This window comes from Protopterus annectens, chromosome 13.part0 (assembly GCF_019279795.1).
Source record: "Protopterus annectens isolate FY-2018-M chromosome 13.part0, PAN1.0, whole genome shotgun sequence".
Taxonomy (NCBI): domain Eukaryota; kingdom Metazoa; phylum Chordata; order Ceratodontiformes; family Protopteridae; genus Protopterus; species Protopterus annectens.
Window position 1 is genome coordinate 14,963,664 of NC_056747.1, and position 21,726 is coordinate 14,985,389.

General features: G+C 39.4%; 1 protein-coding gene across 3 annotated transcripts in view; it reads left to right on the forward strand.

Moving 5' to 3' along the window:
• Nucleotides 1-7,726: 7,726 nt before the first annotated feature.
• Nucleotides 7,727-21,726, forward strand: part of CHAF1A (chromatin assembly factor 1 subunit A) — a 1,619,257-nt gene continuing 1,605,257 nt past the window's right edge. For 2 of the 3 annotated variants that reach the window (XM_044090585.1, XM_044090587.1), the window contains exon 1: nucleotides 7,727-8,017. In XM_044090585.1, the coding sequence (XP_043946520.1) occupies nucleotides 7,969-8,017 (49 nt within the window). In that variant the 5' untranslated portion in view covers nucleotides 7,727-7,968. The remainder of the gene's footprint in view (nucleotides 8,018-21,726) is intronic. The other variant, XM_044090586.1, reaches the window with a different exon arrangement.

Genomic DNA, 21,726 nt, shown 5'->3' on the forward strand with positions numbered 1-21,726 from the left:
TTAACTTAAAGAGACATTGCTCATTGTGATACACAAGTTGTGATTAAAAATGCAAAATGCATGTTACATATATTTGCAACAAGTTTCTACCTCTTCTAGCAAAATAAATAATCAATAATTGAACAAGTAACAGACTTCATTGTTAACAACAGTGCTAGCAAAACTAAAGATAATTAAAGTCTAAAACAAACACTGAAGTTGGCTGAAGTCTGAAACAAACAGTTGCCACATTGCTATTACACCAACTAAACGCCTGAACACTAACAAATAGACATGTCAAGGGACTAGAAGCACAAATAGTGAAAAAACAAAGTTGGAAAAACTAAGAAAAAATAAAATAAAATAATAATAGATAATACTATTGTAGGCCTGATAACATAGGTTTAAAAGTGTTTTGTTGTTACGTATTTTTATGTTTAAATTTGATATTCTTAAATACATAAACCAACAAGTATACTGAAGTCCTACTTCGCTAATAAAAAACTATAATTTTAATTTTACTTGTAGTTTAGATTTTTGTTATGTAGTTTTCAGTTTTTTAATAGTTTTTAAGATTTAATAATTATCTTGTTAATATTACACTTTCTTTTCTCTAAAAGGAAACAAGGTTGTTGTGTATAAACATTTATGATGTACTAGTGTCTCAAATTCCTAATTCAAGGGCTGTTTTCAAACCTGTCAGCAATATGGGCATCTCTTCTAATTATTTCCCATTTTTTGTATAGGATGTACTTTATCTCCTTAGCATCACTACTAAAAGGAATAATCAAACTAATCGTGTATTCATATTTGTCAGGACAACTAGAATCAATTATTCCGGTATTACTGAGACTCAAACTAAGAACTGGCATGTAAAGGCCTTGTTCTCTCTTAGTGGTGACTTCATCACAGATCAACAAAACAAAAAAGGGACACAATGCCCATATTGCTGCCAGCTTTGAAAACAGACCTTGAATTACATACAAGCGTGGTACCAACTTGAAAAGTTTATTAGCGGTCAAAAAAACAGCTTTAAATTGGAAGTGTGGTATGTACAAATGCCAAATATGCAATTATTGCAAGCACATGAGTACAGGCAAGAAGGTAGTTATTAGAAACACTATTTACAAGATCCATTCTAAGTTTACTTGCCAGTCTAAATCTGTGGTCTATGTGGCCCAATGCTCAGGTTGTACCGCTTTCTATATTGGTAAAACCGACCGTAAGTTGAAAGAACGTGTTTACGAGCATTTGTATAAAATCAGAACTCAAAGTTTAGATAATGCTCTGGCAAGACACAGTGTCATATCCACACCATTCTTTCTTATTTAGAGCCATTGACACAGTGTTTGATGACAATAGAGGTGGACCTATGTCTTTATTATTGGAACAACTTGAATTGTGTTGGCAACTTCATACCGGATCTTGCTTCACTCTGGGTTTGAATGAAGTAGTATCTTTGGCATGTATACTTAAACTTAGGAATTTGAGATGCTAGTACATCATAATTGTTTATACACAACATCCTTGTTTCCTTTTAGAGAAACGAAAGTGTAATATTAACAAGATAATTATTAAATCTTAAAAACTATTAAAAAACTGAAAACTATATAACAAAAATCTAAACTACAAGTAAAATTAAAATTATAGTTTCTTATTAGTGAAGTAGGACTTTGGTATACTTGTTGGTTTATGTATTTAAGAATATCAAATTTAAACATAAAAATACGTAACAACAAAACACTTTTAAACCTATGTTATCAGGCCTGCAATAGTATTATCTATTATTATTTTATTTTATTTTTTCTTAGTTTTTCCAACTTTGTTTTTGCACTATTTGTACTTCTAGTCCCTTGACATGTCTATGTGTTAGTGTTCAGGCATTTAGTTGGTGTAATAGCAATGTGGCAACTGTTTGTTTCAGACTTCAGCCAACTTCAGTGTTTGTTTAAAATAAATAAAATACATAAAATAAAAATAAATAAATACTTTATAAAATAAAAGAACCTACTTTTCACCATGTCTCACTTCTCCCTGCCACTTGCACTTCTAATTACTGTCATTCTAACTATCTTCTGCAACCTAACCTCTTATATAATACCTCTTAAGCCTAACTTTTTTTCACCCACCTCTACTTGGTGGGTTTACTTGGTACTTGGTTTACTCCACTCCTAAAGCTAAACTGAGGACATTTAAACTTACTCTACCTAAAGCAAAAGTCAAATACTATGTACTATTTATTGCTAAGCCACAATCAGTCTCCACTCTCCTATCCCTTTTACTTTCAGGTGACATACACCCCAACCCTGACCCTAGTGTGCTCTCACCCTCTGATGGTATCTCCAAACAATCCACCTCTTCACTCTCCTATATCCCATCAAAGCACATCTCCCTCTATGCCATCAACCTGAGAAGCTTAGTAAATAAAACTGCTGAATTCCATTTTTGGATTTCTCAACACCCTCCTCACATCATTGTCCTTAGTGAGACTTGGCTTAAACCCCACATCCCAGATAAAGGCATCCTTCCCCCTGGCTATAACATCATAAGATTAGATTGAACCTATAAAAAAGGAGGAGGTGTAGCTAACATGTACACTAACCCCTCTTGTGTTCCCCTCCCCTCCACACTCTCCTGCAGAAATGCTTTTGGCAAACTGTAAAATTAGTCTCCACAACTCTTTTAAAATTGCTGCAATTTACGTTCCATCTGGTGACAACATCACAATACTGGAAAGTCTTCTTTCCTCTCTCTCATTTGATCTCCATAATGAGACTATAATCATGGGAGATGTTAACATAAACTGGTCTACTCTTACCATGGCATCTCCCTCCACCTTCATCAACTTACATGGTTTCACCCAACTCATAAACACACCTACTTATACCATTAAATCTACTACCCATTCATCTATACTGGACTGGATCCTAGTATCACATCCCCATAAATATCACTTCCCTATAACCCTTCCTGACACCCTCAGTGACCACTGCCCAACAGAAGTCCTCCATTTCAGTCCACACATACTCAAACCCCATACAATCAAACCATGTTGAAATTTAAAACCTTTCAACTCCCTCCTATCAACTGGTCCTTTCTCAGACAGATACAACTCAAAGAAGCTGTCACAGAATTTAATAATATATTTCATAACATACTCAATTCCCTTTCCCATATATGCTATGTCAGAATAAAATCTGCCATATCCCATTGGCTAACTACCCCCATTCGTACCCTAATGGCTCAAAAGAATAAAAATCGGAAGCTTTGGACCAAAACTAAACTGCCCTTTTACCTACAACAATATAGACTCCTTCGTAACCTTACTAAAAAAGCTATTATCAATGACAAGAGAAACTACTACTCTAATCCCCCTAAAATGCACCTACACAACCCTAAGAAATTCTGGCATACAATTAATCAACTCCTTCATCCTGGTAACTCATCCACTCCTCAGCCTAGCCGCTCTCTCACTCCTCTCCAAACTGCTTCTAACTTCAATTCCTACTTCATAGACACTATCACTAAACTTATAAATCATCCTCACTCCTGCTCCACCCCACCCTCCTCTCCTACAATTCCCTCTTATAATTCTTCTGCTTAAAAACTGTTTCCACTAGATATGTAAATTTTTTACTCCTGAAGCTTAAACCTTATTCTCTCTCAATAGATGGTCTCTCTCCTTTCTTTCTCCAACTTGCTGCCAATTCCATAGATCTACCCCTTTCTAGTCTCATCAATCAATCTATTACTGAAACTCTGATCCCTGACATATGGAAAAAATTCTACACTCTTCCTATCCATAAAGGAGGGAATTCTATTGATCTATCTAACTATAGGCCTATAGCAAGTCTATCACCTCTATCCAAGATCTTGGAAAAATGTGTACACAAACAAATACTAGAACACCTTACACACGAGAACCTAATCACCCCACCCAACATGCCTTTTGCCCTGGTCATAGTACCTCTGCTGCTCTCATCTCCTTCATAAACACCATCTCACAAGCCAGAGACCAGAATAAATTAGTCTCCTGTCTCTTTCTTGACCTCTCAAAGGCATTTGACACTGTCTCCCACCGCCTTCTGTTAGACAAACTCTCTCTATTAAACCTATCTATCACCACTATCTCATGGTTCTCCAGTTATTTTAGCAAATGTTTCCAATCTGTCAAATGGTGCTCTGCTATCTCCCCTGAACTCCCTTTACAGATGGGAGTTCCCCATGGGTCAGTTCTTGGACCACTGCTTTTTAATATCTTCACTAATCAATTATCTTCCTCTACCCAATACTCATCACTTGTCCAGTACGCAGATGACTCCACAGTCATCACCACTGCTGATACCCTCCCTGAACTTTATACTGAAACACAGCACTCCTTTTTGTCTGTTGAAAACTGGCTTAACCTAAACCTTCTAATCTTAAATCCAAAGAAAACCAAATTCTTACTCTTCATACCAAAAACTTTGTCCCACCTGAAATCATCTTTCAACATTTCTTCCCTCAAAAATACATCCATCATAGTAGAAAGCCACACTAAACTATTGGGAGTCACTATCGATGACCAGCTGAAATTTGACCTGCATGTTCTAAGTAACATTAAGAAAACCCATCATAATCTTGGTCTCCTTTATAGAAACAAAATGTTTCTCTCTAGTACTGCTAAAAGAACTCTTTCACATGCCTACCTATTACCAACCCTTTTCTATGGCTCTCAAATTCTCACCAACTTACAGTCCATACTTATTTCTAAACTAGAGTCCACTTACAACAAGGTAGCTAAATTTGCTGCTGAACTACCACACTCCACTCATCACTGCTTAGCACTGAGAAAACTGAACTGGCCTGAATTCCCCCATTACCTCCCCCCTCTCAGCTTCAAATAATTCATTCTTTTCTATACCAACCCACTTTCTGTCCCAGTATTACATCTGTCATCTCCCTCTATAACCCTATCCGTAGCTCAAACCAGTATTACCTGACTATTCTCAAACCAAAGTCCAACATAGTAAAAAAACTCTACAGCTGTTACCCTGCTGAGAACTGGAATAAACTACCTTTAGACATCAGATACATCAGTTCCAAATCTCAATTCAGAAAGGCAGTAAAAATTCACTTAAATGGAAATGCACTATGTCTGTGATACCTCCCCCTGATTGATGTGTCTCTCTAAGGTATCCTATTCTCTCATCTTGCTTCTACTTCTGTGAGACTCTACGTTTCTCGCAATCCCTCTCTTTATTACAACACTGCTATTCATATTTCCTTCCTCTCTGCTTCTCCTGCTTCTACTTCTGTGAGACTCTACCTTTCTCGTAATCCCTCTCTTTATTTCAACACTGCTATTCATATTTCCTTCCTCTCTGCTTCTCCTGCTTCTACTTCTGTGAGACTCTACCTTTCTTGTAATCCCTCTCTTCATTACAACACTGCTATTCATATTTCCTTCCTCTCTGCTTCTGTTCTGTGCTTTACAAATTGTTTCATACTTGACCATCTCGTCTACTATTCTCAGCCAATCTTATTTGTTCTGGTATTTAGCTTTTCAAAAGGTAAAGGTCTATCTGTAATATTTCTTGTTTCTCTCCTCTGTATTCTCCTCATGCTGCTATATATTCAAATTGCCATGTATGATAACTTCACTTGTTTATGTCTATGTGAATTTTTGTATTACTATATGTAAAATTAATTGAATGTTTTTCTGTGCAGCTTTTCTCTATGGGTCTCCACTGAGGAAGGGCTCTGTCCCAGTTAGACTAACCCAGTTAACAAATGTATGTCAAATAAATCAATCAATCAATCAATTAATCAAAGTTTACTGCTTCCTAAACTTGAAATAATTTCCCATTATAGTTACTGCTTCCAAGTATAACTTGCCAAGGCTGCAGAACAATTGGAATAAAGCCTGCATATTCATGATAGCAAACAACACCACTGTTCTACTCTTTTAAAGACAGCATGGCTGTCCTATATGCCAGAGAGATGTTCTTATTATTGGCACCTTAACTACAAACAGCATAACTCTACATCACATTTTACACTCAAGCAGAGAGTCAGGATTATTGGCTCAACCCAAGGAAATTATGTTTCCTTAGTTCTACCACATCATTTAGTTGTTTCTTCATCCAGGCTTGTCTCCTTTAGAGGCAGTGTAACTTGGAACTCCTTCCCTACTGCTTTAAGAGAGCTACCATCATTTACCAGAAGTATCTCAGTAATGAAAGTGAATGCAAATGTCAAGGTGCATTTACTTAATTCAGTAGAGCTTGAAGATCCAGATCTGTAGGCCCTCATTGGATAAACTCACAATGGTGCCTTTTAAAAATATGACAGTATTCCGGGTTCTTGGTGAAGACCAAGAATGCTAAACCAGAGGTAAGTGCTTATGTAATGCATACCAAGAATTGAGCAAGACAGTGGATAGGTCATTTTCTTAACCTCAGCTACTACTAGGATGATATTGTACAGGGATACCTTCATTTCCCTTCTGTATGTTATCTTCAATTACTTACACTAAGGTTTCTCCACTTGTGGGGCATGGCCTGAGGGGGTAAATTGGACAGGTATCGGGAAACATGGAGTGCAGGAGCCCCTTTGCTGAATGTTTCTGGCCATCTTTCAGTAATATTAAGTTGGTAATGCCTGACATTAAAGTTTCTGTTTTTTATTCTTTAACCTTTTTAATGTTGAAAAAGTACAGCATTAGAATAACAGTTAAGAAATGTGCAAAACACTTGACTGATTACCCCGTTGGTATGTCAAACAAGTTAGCTCTGCCCACAACTCTGCAAAGTATGATGGTGTGTCCTAACCTAAACAATTGCCCCTAGATACACCATACGCTATAAAAGTTAATACTTTAAAATAGTCCTGTAGCATGTGTAGCAAATATACAAATGCTACTGATGACACAATGCTTAACCACCTGTATGTTTCTACTTGTAATGATGTAATAAACAAAGTTGATAACTAAATGTGTCACTGTAAATTGCAGATGTTTATATAGTACTCCATTGTGAATTGTACTTGTGTACGTGTATATCTATTTGTCTACACACACACACACACACACACACACATATAGCGTGTAATTAGATGGGAGCTTTTATCCCGGGACAATCACTGAAAACTGGCTTTGCCAAGTCAGGCTATCATAGTTATCAAAGACAAATAATATAAGTTAGTTTGCTCACATATATCTATTACTGTTAGGGTATAATGTAATAAGAATGAAAATGTGTACACTATAGGGTACAATATGAATGAAAGCCTGCTTTATAGTACTCCTTTTATGTTAACAGAGGTGTATCCCTGTGTACTGTGTGCATCTTATATGCGTACATATTTGTCATTTGTAGCTTTCCTCCCCGGGACGGTATTTACGAATGACTGTTTTAGAAGTTTTTGAAAAGGTAAGGTGACTACATCAATGTTACAGAAGCTATACACACTAGGTACTGAAAATAATCTGGTAATCTGTGGCAGAACAGAAGAGTTGGGGTCACAGCCTATTACAGTTTTCATAGCGCATTAAAACACTGTTAAATCATCTTGTGTAAGGTCACATAAACAAAAAATTCAACCGCAAAACAAGAAACACAGCGCACTGTTGAGACTGTCGCTGCTTTTGTCCAATTAACCAGTAGGTGCTAGGCCCTGTCCCAAATGGTTGCTTAGTCACAACTTTCCCAGCATGCTATTGGCGAGTACAGCTGCCTATATTCCGCCGCGTCTGTTTTCATACAAGAATTCGCTTGTCAGTGACTTATCACTGCCCAATCGTGTGGAGTCGGTGTCCGCCGACATGGGTTCCCGCCAAATACGAGCAGTCGCTGAGTGACGAGGGCCATCCGGGGTAGAGGGTGCCAACAGCGGTGCTTTGAGTCCGTCTACGGGAGTTGTGAAGGGGCAGGAGAAGGCGCGTGACAGCTGTGATCGCAGCTCCTGGGGGGATTACCGCACCTTGTGGATTTGGAAGTGGACTTGGTGATGTTGGCTGCAGAGAATCCATCAGTTGCAGGTATCCAGGGGAATTCAGGTAAGGGTGGTGGGTGGCACACTAAAGCTGCGTCCAGTTACTCGTGTGGAGTCGCTTGTCTGCGGTTCTTGTGGACAGTTGTCCCGTGGATCTAGATGTGGGCTGTGCTCGTCTGGGGGCTTGGACAGCCCGTTTGCCGGGGCACAGTACGTGTGTTTTACTTGTGACGGTTCCCGACTTTTTGTCATGTGAAAATAAGCCCTCGTTTCCCATGTTTTGTGATGTTTATTTTTTAAGTTGGTTTTGTTATCCAACCGGCAGGAGTTTACATTAATCGTTAAAGGGACCATTTCACTAAATTAATTACGTGGGCGGTAGTAGGAAGTTCTGTCCCAAACGGGACCTGTTGGACATTGTGTGAACAGAGGCAGGCCATAGCAGATGGGAGAAAGGCGGGAGGGGGCAGATGCACTGAGCCCTCTCAGCCTTGTCTCCGGCAGCCCCTGCTCCCACATCACGTAGTAGGCAGCAGTCATGACAACAGGAGCACTCTTCGCAGGAGAAAGCTGCAATGTAACATGCTAGTCGGGGGTTGTTGGTTAATGTTGCCGCTGTTATGTTTGGTTTTTGATGGGGGTTGCTTATATTTTTAACTTTCTGAAAGTTGTACCACTCCTGCGTGCTCTGCCCTTTCCATTCCCCTGTCTGTTTCCTTTCATTTTGTACTGACTTGAAGTGTGACTTTGTTGTTGTCACTGGCCTTGGTGCTGTCACTTGGTTCTGCTTTGAAGTAATGTCTGTGTTTAAAACTGTTTGGGTTCTCCCCTTACCTTGTATGTCATTGCGTTTTCCTGCTGACACTTCATAGCAGCAGTATTAGCCTATCTTTATTATAGTGCTAAATTCTTGTATCAAATAAGATTGTGTCTAGATAGGTTGCATGCCAACCCTAATTTGTGTTTCTAAACATATTCACAAGTTCTTTTTGCCAGTTCGTCAGTTTCTTTTTTTTTTTTTTTCAGTCTGAGCATGATGATGATCCAAGTTGATTATGGTTCTACACTGTCTAAAAATGTAAACACAAATAATTATGCAGACAATTTCAAACTGAAACATGTTTTTACTTTCGCATTTTGGGTTTTTATTTATTTAATTTTCTCTCTCTAGTCAAGAGGTCTGGTTCCATAACCATCTGGAGGCTGGTGAGAAGTATTACACAGATATGTATATGAATAGAGATTTAACAAGGATGCACTGTGTGGCTTAAATGATCGAGCATTTAAGTGATACTTGTAAAACTGCAGAATAAGTAACACTATCCGTTTAACAGAGTTGTTTTAGCATGGGCTTTGAGTTCCATCGTCTTCTGTTTAAAGTTTAATACAGAACTTGCCTAGTAGTTAAATGTGACCATATCTGTAGTGGCTGTAACTATGCATACTTCCAGATTATGAACTTTTAATGTACTCCATAGTGATTGTGGCTTGTCAAAATATTGAGCTCCTGAGGTCATAAAGACTCCCTGGCACCATCCTGATGCCCTTAGTGGCATAAGGGATTTTTTTGTTGCATTGTTAGTCTGTTTGTAAGTGAAATATAATGAGCTGTAGATTTCTGGTGTTACTAAGCAACAATAAGTTATTAGGGGACCAGAATCCTGAAAGGATCCTGATTTATTGTATGGAATGGTAGTTTCTTATTTCTCTCTCTGACCATTACATGCAATTCCTTTATGCAACTGATTCTGATGTGAAATGTGCGCATGGTCTTGCCAGTACTGGAGTTGCTTACTAGTGTGTTATACAATGTTGTGTGTTTAAGTGAAAATGTATGATGGTGACACTGTCAAAATGATCAAGTGTTTGCTTTTAAAAAGTAACAGTTAAAATGAGTGAATGGCTTTGGGTAGTGTCAAAGTGGAGGTATGACAAGTGAATTTAATTGTTATTTTTAAATGACACAGGGGGTATTTCTAAACCTAACCAAGCTTTCCTGAAAGATTAATAACTTTTGTATCTAAATAGTAAATTTTGGACCAGGCAATTATGGATAGAGAGAGCGTATTGGTGATGGGCCATGCGTAAATTTCCCATCTAGTAGTCTAGGTTGTGATTTAAACTGGGTAATAAACTAATCTTCACTTGGTTGGGAAGCCTGTCTCATAGGAGAAGTCTCTGGGACAGATCTGTCTCTTCTGATTCTTACAGAAGAGTCAGAATAGTCATAGAAAAAATTCAGGTACTTAGATCTGATGTAGGCAATCTCCAAGCACTTGACCCCACCCACTTTGGAATCGTCAAGGGCAGATCTTTCCTGTTGAACCTGGTTGACTTCTTTGAGACTGTCGCAAAGGCCCTGGATGAGGGAAAGGTTTAGTACATAGAGCTTGCTTTGATACAATCCCCCCGCTTGGTTATCATCGAAAAGCTAACACAACTTGGCTTGAATCCCTGTCTCCTCATGAGGGAAAGGTTTAGTACATAGAGCTTGCTTTGATACAATCCCCCCACTTGGTTATCATCGAAAAGCTAACACAACTTGGCTTGAATCCCTGTCTCCTCAGGTGGATGGCTATCTGATAGGACCCATAAGGTCAAAATAAGCACCTCCACCTCAAATAGACCTGTCACTAGTGGAGTTTCCCAGGGATCTGTCTTGGGACCTGTACTGTTTGGCATCTACTTCTCAGAGATCCAGGCACTGGCAAAAGGTCTGTGGCTGACCAAGTTTGTGGAGGACTGTAAGCTGGGTGCAGTCATTGACTCCCCAAATGATAACGTACTGCACGAGGGTCTCGCAGCAACTAATGATTGGTGTCAAGTCGCGTGCAAAAAAATGTATTGTACCATTTGACAAAAACACGGCCCTTACTGATTACCACATCAACAGCAACCCCGCTAAGTACGCAACCTATGGTGAGAGACCTGGTTGACAACAGTCTTACATTTGACCATCATGTAGCAGCAGCGGTCAGACAAGCCTTTTACTTGGTTTGTCTCATAAGTAAAGGGATTGCATCCAGGAAAAAAGGTTACTGCCTCTTTATATTCCTCCCTCATTAGACCAATAATTGAGTATAATGTCCTGTTTGGTGTTTACCTCTCCAAATCTCTGCACCAACTGGAAAACGGAGAGAATCCATGGCCTCCAAAACCTGTCCTATCCAGACAAGCTCAAATCGCTATCATTTTACTCTGTATCGTACAGATTACTCAGGGGTGATCTGTGTTTCGCCTACGAGGCAATCTTGGACCCTGCCCTACTAGAGATGCTGCATATCCGCAAGCCTAACTCCTTGCGCATTACTCAGTCAAAAGGTATATGTGACACTAACGAAAGCTGCTGGAGAGTCAGGTTCGTCTCTGAGGCTGCCCGTCTTTGGAATAGTTTCCATACATATCAGAGAACCTCACTGACCCTCTTCAAGCACAACCTTGATGAGTGGATGAGAAACAACAAATTTGTCCAGGGGTTCCACTTGTGTCCCTCATTGATGGGTGGCAGGTGCTGACTGGGGTTTCTTTTTGGGGGATAAACTTTTGGCTCGGCTTGTAAGGGGCCCAGGGCCATTAGCCTGGTAACCTCCTATGATCCTAGACATTGTATTTCTGGAACTTTTAAGAATATGCAGGAGATTCACAAGTCAGTGTGTGGGTTGCCGATGCCTTGTAAGCCAGGCATTGATGTCCCCTCAGTCTGTAGCGGACTGAGTAGAGGGGAAGGGGCTTTTAAGACGCTCTGTGTAAGGCAAGTTTCTTGTGCCTTGTTTTCTTTTTTGTAAGGGACATCCAAGAGCGCTCTTTGCTGCATTTGCCTGGTCAGGTGCATACCGAAGGGAGCTTTGTATTACCTGACTGGTCTGATAAGAGCAGAGTACAGTGGGATAATGACCTGTTTAGACCTAGATGCCATGCTCTTATTTCAAGTTGAACAGTATAAAATTTCCTCCCCACTTTGGCCATGTGGTAGTAGAAGGTAATTCTGTCCGTGTGCATACCCAGATTCCTGATCCCTGTATCAATGATTAGGGTGCATTATCAACATGGTAATAGGGAAATCGGCTATCTCGCCCAACAAGTACAATTGTGCATCTTTTAGTATCATGTTTGACTATGGCTTTGGCACAATTTCGTAGAGACAGGCCTTAAGAATGCTAGGATTTGTGGTATTTATAGGTACTAGAGTTTGAGATGTGTGAAGGATCTGAGAAGCGTTTCTTTTGAGAGAAGGCAGCATTTGGTGATCTTTAGGCTAATGCATATCTTGGTGCACTGAGGTACAGCTCACTGGGAAAATCAGCAAGGCAACGTTGAGTGGATACATGCTTGTACCACTGGTATTGAGGTAAATCTTGAGCTCATTGTCCAAGGTGTTGACCCCAAGATGCTTTGGTTCATGGGTGAATAAAACTGGAGAAGATGAAGGAGCTGCATGTGTTTGCATAGCATGCGTCTTGCTTTGTGAATGCTGATCAGCCTGGTGTGAACAGACTACATTCATGCTGAAGCATTTATTGTACAGCTGATATAGAACAGTCTCCGCAATTCAGTGCAGAGTTGTTTATTTATATGCTGATAGCAAGGCATCTTCCATATGTCCTTGACAAAGAAGGAAAATGGAGGTAAGGCAAGCACACTGATGGGGTCTGTCAAGCCTAGTATATTTTTCCATCTTAAATCCTGAGATCTGCCGTTGACGTAGTTTATGTTTACATTTAGTCTGTGAATGATTTGGTAGACAGTGTTTTGAATCAGTGCCACTGAATTCAGCACACACCTTTTTATTTTGTTATAGACAGCTGTGTTCATTCCATTACCAGGAGGGAGAGCTGTGCTGCTTCTGTGAGCAGGTAGAGTAGCATTTTTTTACATTCGACACTCTCCTACAAGGCAATCCTTGCCCCACTAGAGATGCTCCATATCCGCAAGTCTAACTCCTCGCGCATTACCCACTCAAGGCATGAATCTAATTTGCGACATCAACAAGAATTGTAACTGGATGTTGTGACTATCCAGGGTAGGAATATGGCCTTCGAGTAATAAGGGCAGATGTCAGCAGAGAACTTTTAGGTGGCAGGACCTCTATGTGTAGTTTAAAGGAGAGTGCCATTCTCCAGTGTAGTTATCATTGAGTGTTTTTCTCTCTAATGTGTCATGGAAAGGTTTAGTGCCCAGAAGGCCTTCAGCACCACCCAGGTTCAGCCTGTTTCTTTCTACAGATCATGAATGTGCTAGCATTTTTTCCCCTTTGCATATCTTGCATAATTTCCTTAAGGAAATTGCCACCTGCATGAACTGTTCTGGTGGACATCACTTGGGTCAGCAAAGAGCTGTAAAAGAGAAACTACTTTTACTTTTCTAACAAGTTAAATCTTTATAGAAATCTAAAACATGATGGTTATACTGCTCCTCCACATAAGCAAACTGGTTATGGACATGTATCCAGTCGGACTATCCTGGTCAACAAATGTAAAGTAGATAAAAAAAAATATATACAAGTCACAAATAAGCAACAACAAAATCCCCAGTAGAAGGCAAATGCTGATGAAATAGTCAGTTCACACTAGATATTAAAGTAATAAAGGTTTATTAAAACAGACATAAGCATTTTTTGCTGTGGTAGACACTGCATCATCAGACAACAAATTAAAATAGCCACTTGTATATAAAAATACAAAATCTCATTGCCAATCATAGCTACAAAAATTTCCCCCAAAAACATTAATGAAAGCATAGACAGATTAAAACATACATAATTAAAGCAACAAGCACATGGAAAGTGCAAGATATGCAACAAGTAACTATATCATGATATAAATTAGAAGGCATGTCTAGATGCATTTCGATGCATTTTTAATACATTTTTATGCACTTCATAATCATAAAAACGATCTAAATATAAAAAAACAGTTTTTTAACTTTCTAGATCGCCTGCTTTAGGGGAACACTATCATTCAGGCCAAGACCTCTGTGACCCTAGCCTTAAGATTCATTGTAGTTCAGTTTCCTCTGTTTGTTTACAATGTCTCCCATCCTCGCCTTTACCCTTACCACATGTAGGACCTGGAAAACAAAAGTATGTTGAATGTCCACTTGAATAGTATGTTTAGAAAGGTCACTACACTCGAAGCCCTGCTTAGTACAATACCGATAATCCCTCATCCTTTCTTACAAATGGTTTGTTTTTCCCATGTAGAATCTGAAACCGATAAGTGTGCTACATAAACCAAAGTTCTAGACTGTCATGATGGTAAGCTTTACATTCTTACCCTGGAGGTGGGGTTGAGAAGGTCTGACATTTGTACTATGAAGTGTAGATGTATAAAGACAAATACAATGCTTGATTAAAAAAGAATGAAGACCATTGTTGCCTTTCCATAATTGTAGTCGTGGTGTTGGGGGGGGGGGACATCTGCATATGTTCATTGTGTTCCAATATGCTTTTTACCTTGCAGGTGTTGGAAATGCACAGTTTGGCATTGTTTCAAATGGGGTAGTGCTGCAGGAAAAATCCTCTGGGCATACTGCTGCCACCCCTATTCTTGTTATGTGACTCTACATAAAGTGATCATTGTGCCCTTTTTGAGGTACCGTACTAAGTGGCAGTGTACATTCTAGAGTAGTGCATGAGTTTGTTACATTGCGTAACTGGCTCTAGGTATTGTTTAACAAATTAATCCCGACTTGCATTGGGTGACAAGTCTGCTATATGAAGTTCATTGATGGAAATGTGTACAAGTTATTATTTCCATATACATCTCCCCTGGCAACAATATCTCCACCCTTGAAGATATTCTTCACTGGGCCTCAACTGAAATAAAATATAAAAACTTTATTCTAGGCGATGTCAATATTGACTGGAATAAAAATCAACACGCCATCCCCTTCACTATCCATTAACCTTTACAACTTCACCCAAGTAATCCATTCAGCAACTCGCCCTAACAAAAACCAATTCAAACTCGTAACCTTAGCAATTTCAACCCCTCAATTTTTTCTAACATTTTTAAACAAATTAATTGGCAAATCCTAAACACTCTCCCTCTCGACAACGCTGTAGAGCATTTAACTCTGTCTTCGTAAGCCCCTCTAAGAATCAAACGAATCAAAACCAATTCTGCTCCCTGGCTCACCAAAGAAACTAAACAAATTATGCGTCACAGAGAGAAGCTTTACCAGAAAAGTCAACTGTCCTCTGCCTTGCTCCAATATACACAACTCCGCAACCAAGTAAAAAAAACTTATTAACAAGGACAAAAAAAACTACTATAATAAACTTCAGTCCAACAACAACATGAACCCTAAACAATTCTGGAAATCGGTCAACTCCCTTCTCCATGTCACACCTGTATCCCTTCTCCATGTCACACCTGTATCCCTTCTCCATGTCACACCTGTATCCCTTCTCCATGTCACACCTGTATCCCTTCTCCATGTCACACCTGTATCCCTTCTCCATGTCACACCTGTATCCCTTCTCCATGTCACACCTGTATCCCTTCTCCATGTCACACCTGTATCCCTTCTCCATGTCACACCTGTATCCACCATCTTTATAAAAACGTTTTTACCAAACTAAAGCCTTGCTCTAATGCTCCAGACAACATACCCTCCTCCTTCCTCAAATGTGCAGCTGAAGGCATTGCTCTCCCAATCAGTATCCTGATTAATAGATCCTTAAATGAATCGTATGTGCTCCAACTCTGGCGTTCAGCCTACATTCTTCCTCTACACAAAGGAGGCAAAAACACCTCTATTTCCAACTTCCGCCCCATTGCCCTCCTCTTGCCAATATCTAAAATTCTAGAAAAATGTGTACACCACAAACTTTTGCCTTGCCTAATTCAAAATCACCTTCTAACACCCACCCAGCACTGCTTTCGTCCTGGCCACAGTACCATAACTGCCCTACTATCCTTCCTAGAAACTGTCAATCAAGCTCGAGACTCTGGACTCATTGTATCCACAGTACTGCTAGATCTTTCTAAAGCCTTCGACACCATCTCCCACACACACCTTCTCCATCTCGCCAACCTTAATCTCTCCTCTAATACTCTCTCCTGGTTCTCCAGCTACCTATCTGACAGATCTCAAGCTGTCAAATGGAAGAACTCCTCCTCTTCCTTCTTGCCTACACCTACTGGCGTTCCTCAGGGGTCCATCCTCAGACCCATGCTTTAACATCTTTATAAATAACCTTCACACCATCATCCCTGACACTACAGTCATCCAATATGCTGATGACTCTACCTTGGTCTGTGCCGCCCCCAACATTCCTGAACTACTGACTAAAACTCAAATAGCGTTTTCCACTACAGAGAACTGGATGCACCAAAACCACCTTTCCCTTTTATTGTACTGTATTCAACATGGAGCTTTTCTCCCCGGGCCCCCACTGAAAATGGGCACTTCTTGGCCCGGTGGACTTCCCCGGTAATCAAACTGAAAATAAGTTTTAGTACTACATGTTTGCAGACCTCTGGAGGAGAAAGGATTGAGCGTCCTTGATTTAATCTGAATTAATGGGCACCATCCCTTATTTCTCTGCTGGATGATATAGTACTCTCCTTGTGTATTTGGTAGCATTTTGTAACATCATAGTATTGGTAAACCAGAAAATTATCTCCCTCCAAAGTCTAGGAAACAAATGTACATCAAGAACATAACTTTCTGCTCACTATTTTGCATCTGTTCTTCATGTGTCCATGGAAACAATGTGATAGAGAAACTGGCTGCCTGGGTCTCCACCGATCCTATTTGATAAGGAGAAACTGAAGAATGACAGAAGTAATGGCAGAAATTTGATAGATATGGGTCAGTGTGGTTTGGTGAAGGGGTGCAAACATTTGACAACATTAACAAAACACTGATGTTTGAGTGGGAAGCAGAAGGTAAGAAAATACCATTGTTTTTGAGTCTTGATGGTGGAGTAGGAGGATATATGAGGGTTCGGAGGTGAAAATTTTCGGTAGGGTCCTCCCTGATACTTTCTGCTTGAGCAGAGAAACCAGGCAGGGGTGTTTTTCCCCTTTGTTACATTATAGTTAAAACCAGTGGGCAGGGAAATGCATGTCTTTAGAAATTCAAGTATATAATTGGTATGGTAGTCAAGAAAAGCGGTCTTTTGCAGATACTGTTTTTTTATACCTGACGAAACCAGACAGTGTTGTTGAACATTGTGAGACAGTTTGCAAGTCTCTGGTATACAAAATGAGTGAGGCTAAAACAAAGTCTATGGCTAATTATGTACCTGCACATGAATTGGTGTCTGTATTTATGGGACATAATGATAAAATATTTAGGGGTATGGACTAAAAATGATTCTAGTGTGGCAGCTAAGGATATGTGGGAAGAGACGAAACAAAGGATAATACAAAAGCTGAGAAAATGGAAGCCTTGTTATATGGATAAGATATAGCCAGTCAAAATGTTAATCCCTCTAGTCTTATATGCAGGCCATGCATATTCAACCAGAGAAGTTATGGATGGCAATTAAAGAGCTGAAGTACTTTATCTGGGAGGGGAAGACCGCAAGAGTTGAGTGGTATGAGGTGATTCTTCCAGTATAATAGGGCGGATTGGGATTACCCAATTTGAAGGGGTTTTTCAGAGCTATACAGTTAAGGCTCTTAAACATAGCACAAGCGGAAGTGAAAAGGAATGATGTTGAGGGGGGGGTTCAAGAAACAAGGAGTCTGGGATTTTGGATGCAGGCCTTTAAGGAGAATAACAATCGTGCAGAATATTATATTCATAAAGTCGCAGAAAGTATTCTATTGGAATGGGGAAAGGAGATTCTGCTAACTGGAATGACTGCAGTTAGGGATACAGACAATAGGTAAGAGGGTTCTGGAATTTATTGGAGAAAACTGGCAAAGGAAGCAAGGTAATTGGGAGCAAATAACTGGAGAAGGAAAGATGATAGAATGGGAAGACACCAAGACTGCAGGTTAGAGATTGCCTTCCCTATCAAGGATTACTGTAGAAATAGGGGGGCCCTAAACAAAAGACCTGCACGGGTAAAGTTTTTAGCAGAATCCGTAAAAGACGCTGCCATTTAAAGGAATGATTAGTAAAGCGTATAAAATACTGCATGATAACTATAAGAATCCGAGGAGGTTAGGATTGGAGGAGAGATTGGATAGGCAGTTCACGAAGAAACAATGGGAGGATATAGGTATGTCTCCAAATATATGTAACAAAATCTAGAAAATTTAGTTTTTTTTCTTCGAAATGTTTTATAGATCTCTTTATACCCAAAGTAGACTCCAGAGAATTTTTCCTCAGCAAATGTTGGAGGTATGACTGGGAAGAAAGAGATACTTGGAACATAAGGCATTGCTGTGTCTAATTATGGTTCCTCCCCCAAAAAAGCAATTGGTAGAAAATGGAAATCCAGCTATATTAGAAGTAGGAACATAGTCACTGAGACCTTTAGAAAATGGTAGGGGCAAACTACGTGGGGGAAATGGGAATTGTGGGAACAATATATTCAGGGGAGGAATGCGGTTTAAAACAGGGCAAGACTTAAATGAGGTATGTAGTGTTTGAAAATGATTGGGTAGGTTATAAGTGATTGTGTAAAGTTTGGAACTGGGAGTGTCAGTGTGGTTTGTGATGTAAAAATGTTTGTAACTAGGATTGTTTGTGTGGTTTGCATTTCAGTTATATAAATGCATGATTGTTTGAAGATGTTTCTTGTATATAAAAAAGGGGGGCAGGGATTGAATTCATGTATTGTTGCTTAGGTTATATGTTGTAAAGATATATGTGAAATATGTTTGGTACAGTTTTGATTACTTTTTTGTGTAGATGTAAATTTGTCTGTCACCAGTGATTTAAATGAAGGTATTTTATAGATATATAGGGGGGAAAATAATTGCTGGAGCTTTTCTCCCTCGGCAGTTGCTGACAGTGGGGTTCTACCAGTCCAATTTTCCTGGTTATCAAATGTGAATGAATTAAATACTGTGGGGAAAGAGTGAAAAAGGTGCCATCCATCATCTTAGTAAGTAACTATTTCAGACATCATAGCCATACGGGTCACTGTTAAGCAGAATGTTATCTTTTTCTCTGGGTGTAAAGATAAAATGCTTCTTGCCAAAGTAGGTTTGATTCCTTAAACTGTCTCATAGCTTGATACCAAAGGAGCAAAGCATTTCAGTTTGTGAGCAAAATATGGTGACAGAGTTGCTACTAATGCTTTGAACAGTGGAGGAAGATGGCAGTTGTTTAAGTGAAGCTGTAGAGTTGGAACACTGTATCGCAGACAGAATCTGTATGAGTAACAGCAATAATAAAGCTTGGAAAATACCTTTGTTGCATATGGTGATTGAGGAGGATCTAGAGCAAGGTGGCGCACCACCATGTGGTGAGGCAACTTGGGAAAGACTTCAGCATTTGGGAATTGAAATGGACGCTAGGGAATGAATTGCAGATGATTATATTTAACTAGACAAGTCTGATTATGACTTTGTATGTGTAGATATTAAGACTCCTACTAGGGAGACAATGTAGGGCATCCAGTAATGTCAACTTTTTTAAACGTTCATCAAAACTAAGACCTCATATCTGCTAATGTCCTCAATCTGTAGAGATTTTTGTCTGTCGTCCTGCGCAAATAATCCTCAGTGCAACAAACACAAACAAACTGCAGCACAGGTGGTAAATAACTCAATCCCTACAAAGCAGGAAAACGGAGAACTCCTATTTTATTCATCACGTTGACTCAATCCTTTTGAGTTCTCCTTCTCCAAGTGCAAAACAGCACACTTTACTTTGAATATCCTGTTTATTTTGTCAGATTTGTCAGATTATTCCAGTAATGAGTCCAGACCATATTTAAGTAATGGATAGATATATAGATACTGTAAAGGTAGAGATGGTATATATTCCAGTAATGAGTCCAGACCATATTTAAGTAATGGATAGATATATAGATACTATAAAGGTAGAGATGGGTATATATTCCAGTAATGAGTCCAGACCATATTTAAGTAATGGATATATATATAGATACTGTAAAGGTAGAGATGGGTATATATTTTGTGGTGTGTGTGTGTGTATATAGATTTTTTTTTTTGTGCTAGTAATGTTTCTTAAATGTGACATTTCTTCACCTTACAGTTGTGTTTTATCTAAATTTGAACATTCAGTTAAAGGTCAAGCATATTAAATCAAGACCTAATCTCGGCAGCAACCCCATGAACACACAACTGCTCCAATAACATTCTTTACCATTCCGGATCAACAGTTGTAAGAGGATTTAAATCCTTACTCAGCTAAGAGATGTAACCTGGGAAACTTGAAAACATAACTCTTACATGCCTAAAGAATGTAGCCAAATAAGCCATTCTATAAGCAACAAAGTAACTTAACCTCACAACAGAATTTGTAGGTACATCTACTGATTGGTCATAAAACTGTCAATAGCAAACTCCTACAAACCTGCGTGGAATGCACTCTTTGCCCACTCACTTGCTCTGACTTGGCCATAGAATTCAGCCTCCTTCCTCAAATGAACATTAGCATGCCAGACACTCCACACTACCTCCCTTTATTGGGGGGGAAAAAACAATTTTGCACAAGCTTCTCCAAAAAAAATAAAAAATCTACCCGTCTGTTCTGCTCAGGTCATTTGTGAAGTAATCATCCAGCATCATCTTTGTGTCTCAATTTAACTCAAAATTTAATGCCATACATCTGGAAATTGGCATTCATTACATCCAAATGTTTTTAGTTTGTCTCCCTTCTATCCACTGACAGAAATCATAGTATGTTTTATAGCAGTACAGTTTTCTTTATTAAAACAGCACAGGCACTGGTCGGACTGTAGTGTAGTTACTTTGTGGTACTTACCAGATGGTGCAATTCTCAACATGAAGAGAGGCAACCAGTCATGGGCTCTTATCATTAATGTCTGTAAGGCCTTTGACCTTATTGACCACACACTCTTCTTACACTCACGTGTAGAGCTAGGCACAGCATTTTCTTAGTTCCAAACATTTTTGAACAAAAGGTTCTTCAAATTTAAAATAGGTTCTTCCATTTCTTAATCTACCCCTCTTGGAGAGAGTCCCAGGAATTCAGTTTTGTGTCACTGCTGTTGTCGAAATTGTCATGCTGCGCATGGTCATTTGTGTTCAAACTTGAAGCTGTGCACTCCATGCCTGGCTTAAACACAGTTTTCTACTTAATCAGTCTAAACCAAGCCCCTCTGCATTACTACACTTGACCGGCAGTTTTAAAAGGGGCATCTTCCAACATCTCTGTTTACAGCCTGACCACTGCAGTCATGCTACAGGGATGACCACATTTAAAATACCTCTAATCATGGCTTGTTCATTCTCTCAATTTTCTGTTTCTGTGTATTCGGTTACAGCAGAAATCGACTGTCCTCTTCTGGCCAAAGAATCTTGGCAGACAATTTCAGCAGCCATTGGCAGAAGAGTTTTCTCTTGCCTAGTATGTGGATTACTCATTTTTGCATCTGCCTCCAAAAACAAATGACACACCAGACAATCTCCAACAGAATCTGCAATTCATTATCAACTTACTGTACTAGCATCAGTGTGTATCACCGTAGAAAAAGCCAAATGGCTACCCATAAAACAAGCCTCTAACCTATTCCAATTACAGACGTTTAATCCCCTTCCTGATGCACCAACTCTGTCCTCCTATAGCAAAGTCCATGCCATTGCACATTCATTCTCCTGTTGGGTACCTACTTGTTTTGCAAGCTCTCCCCCTTGACCTAAAGGAAAGCTGCAC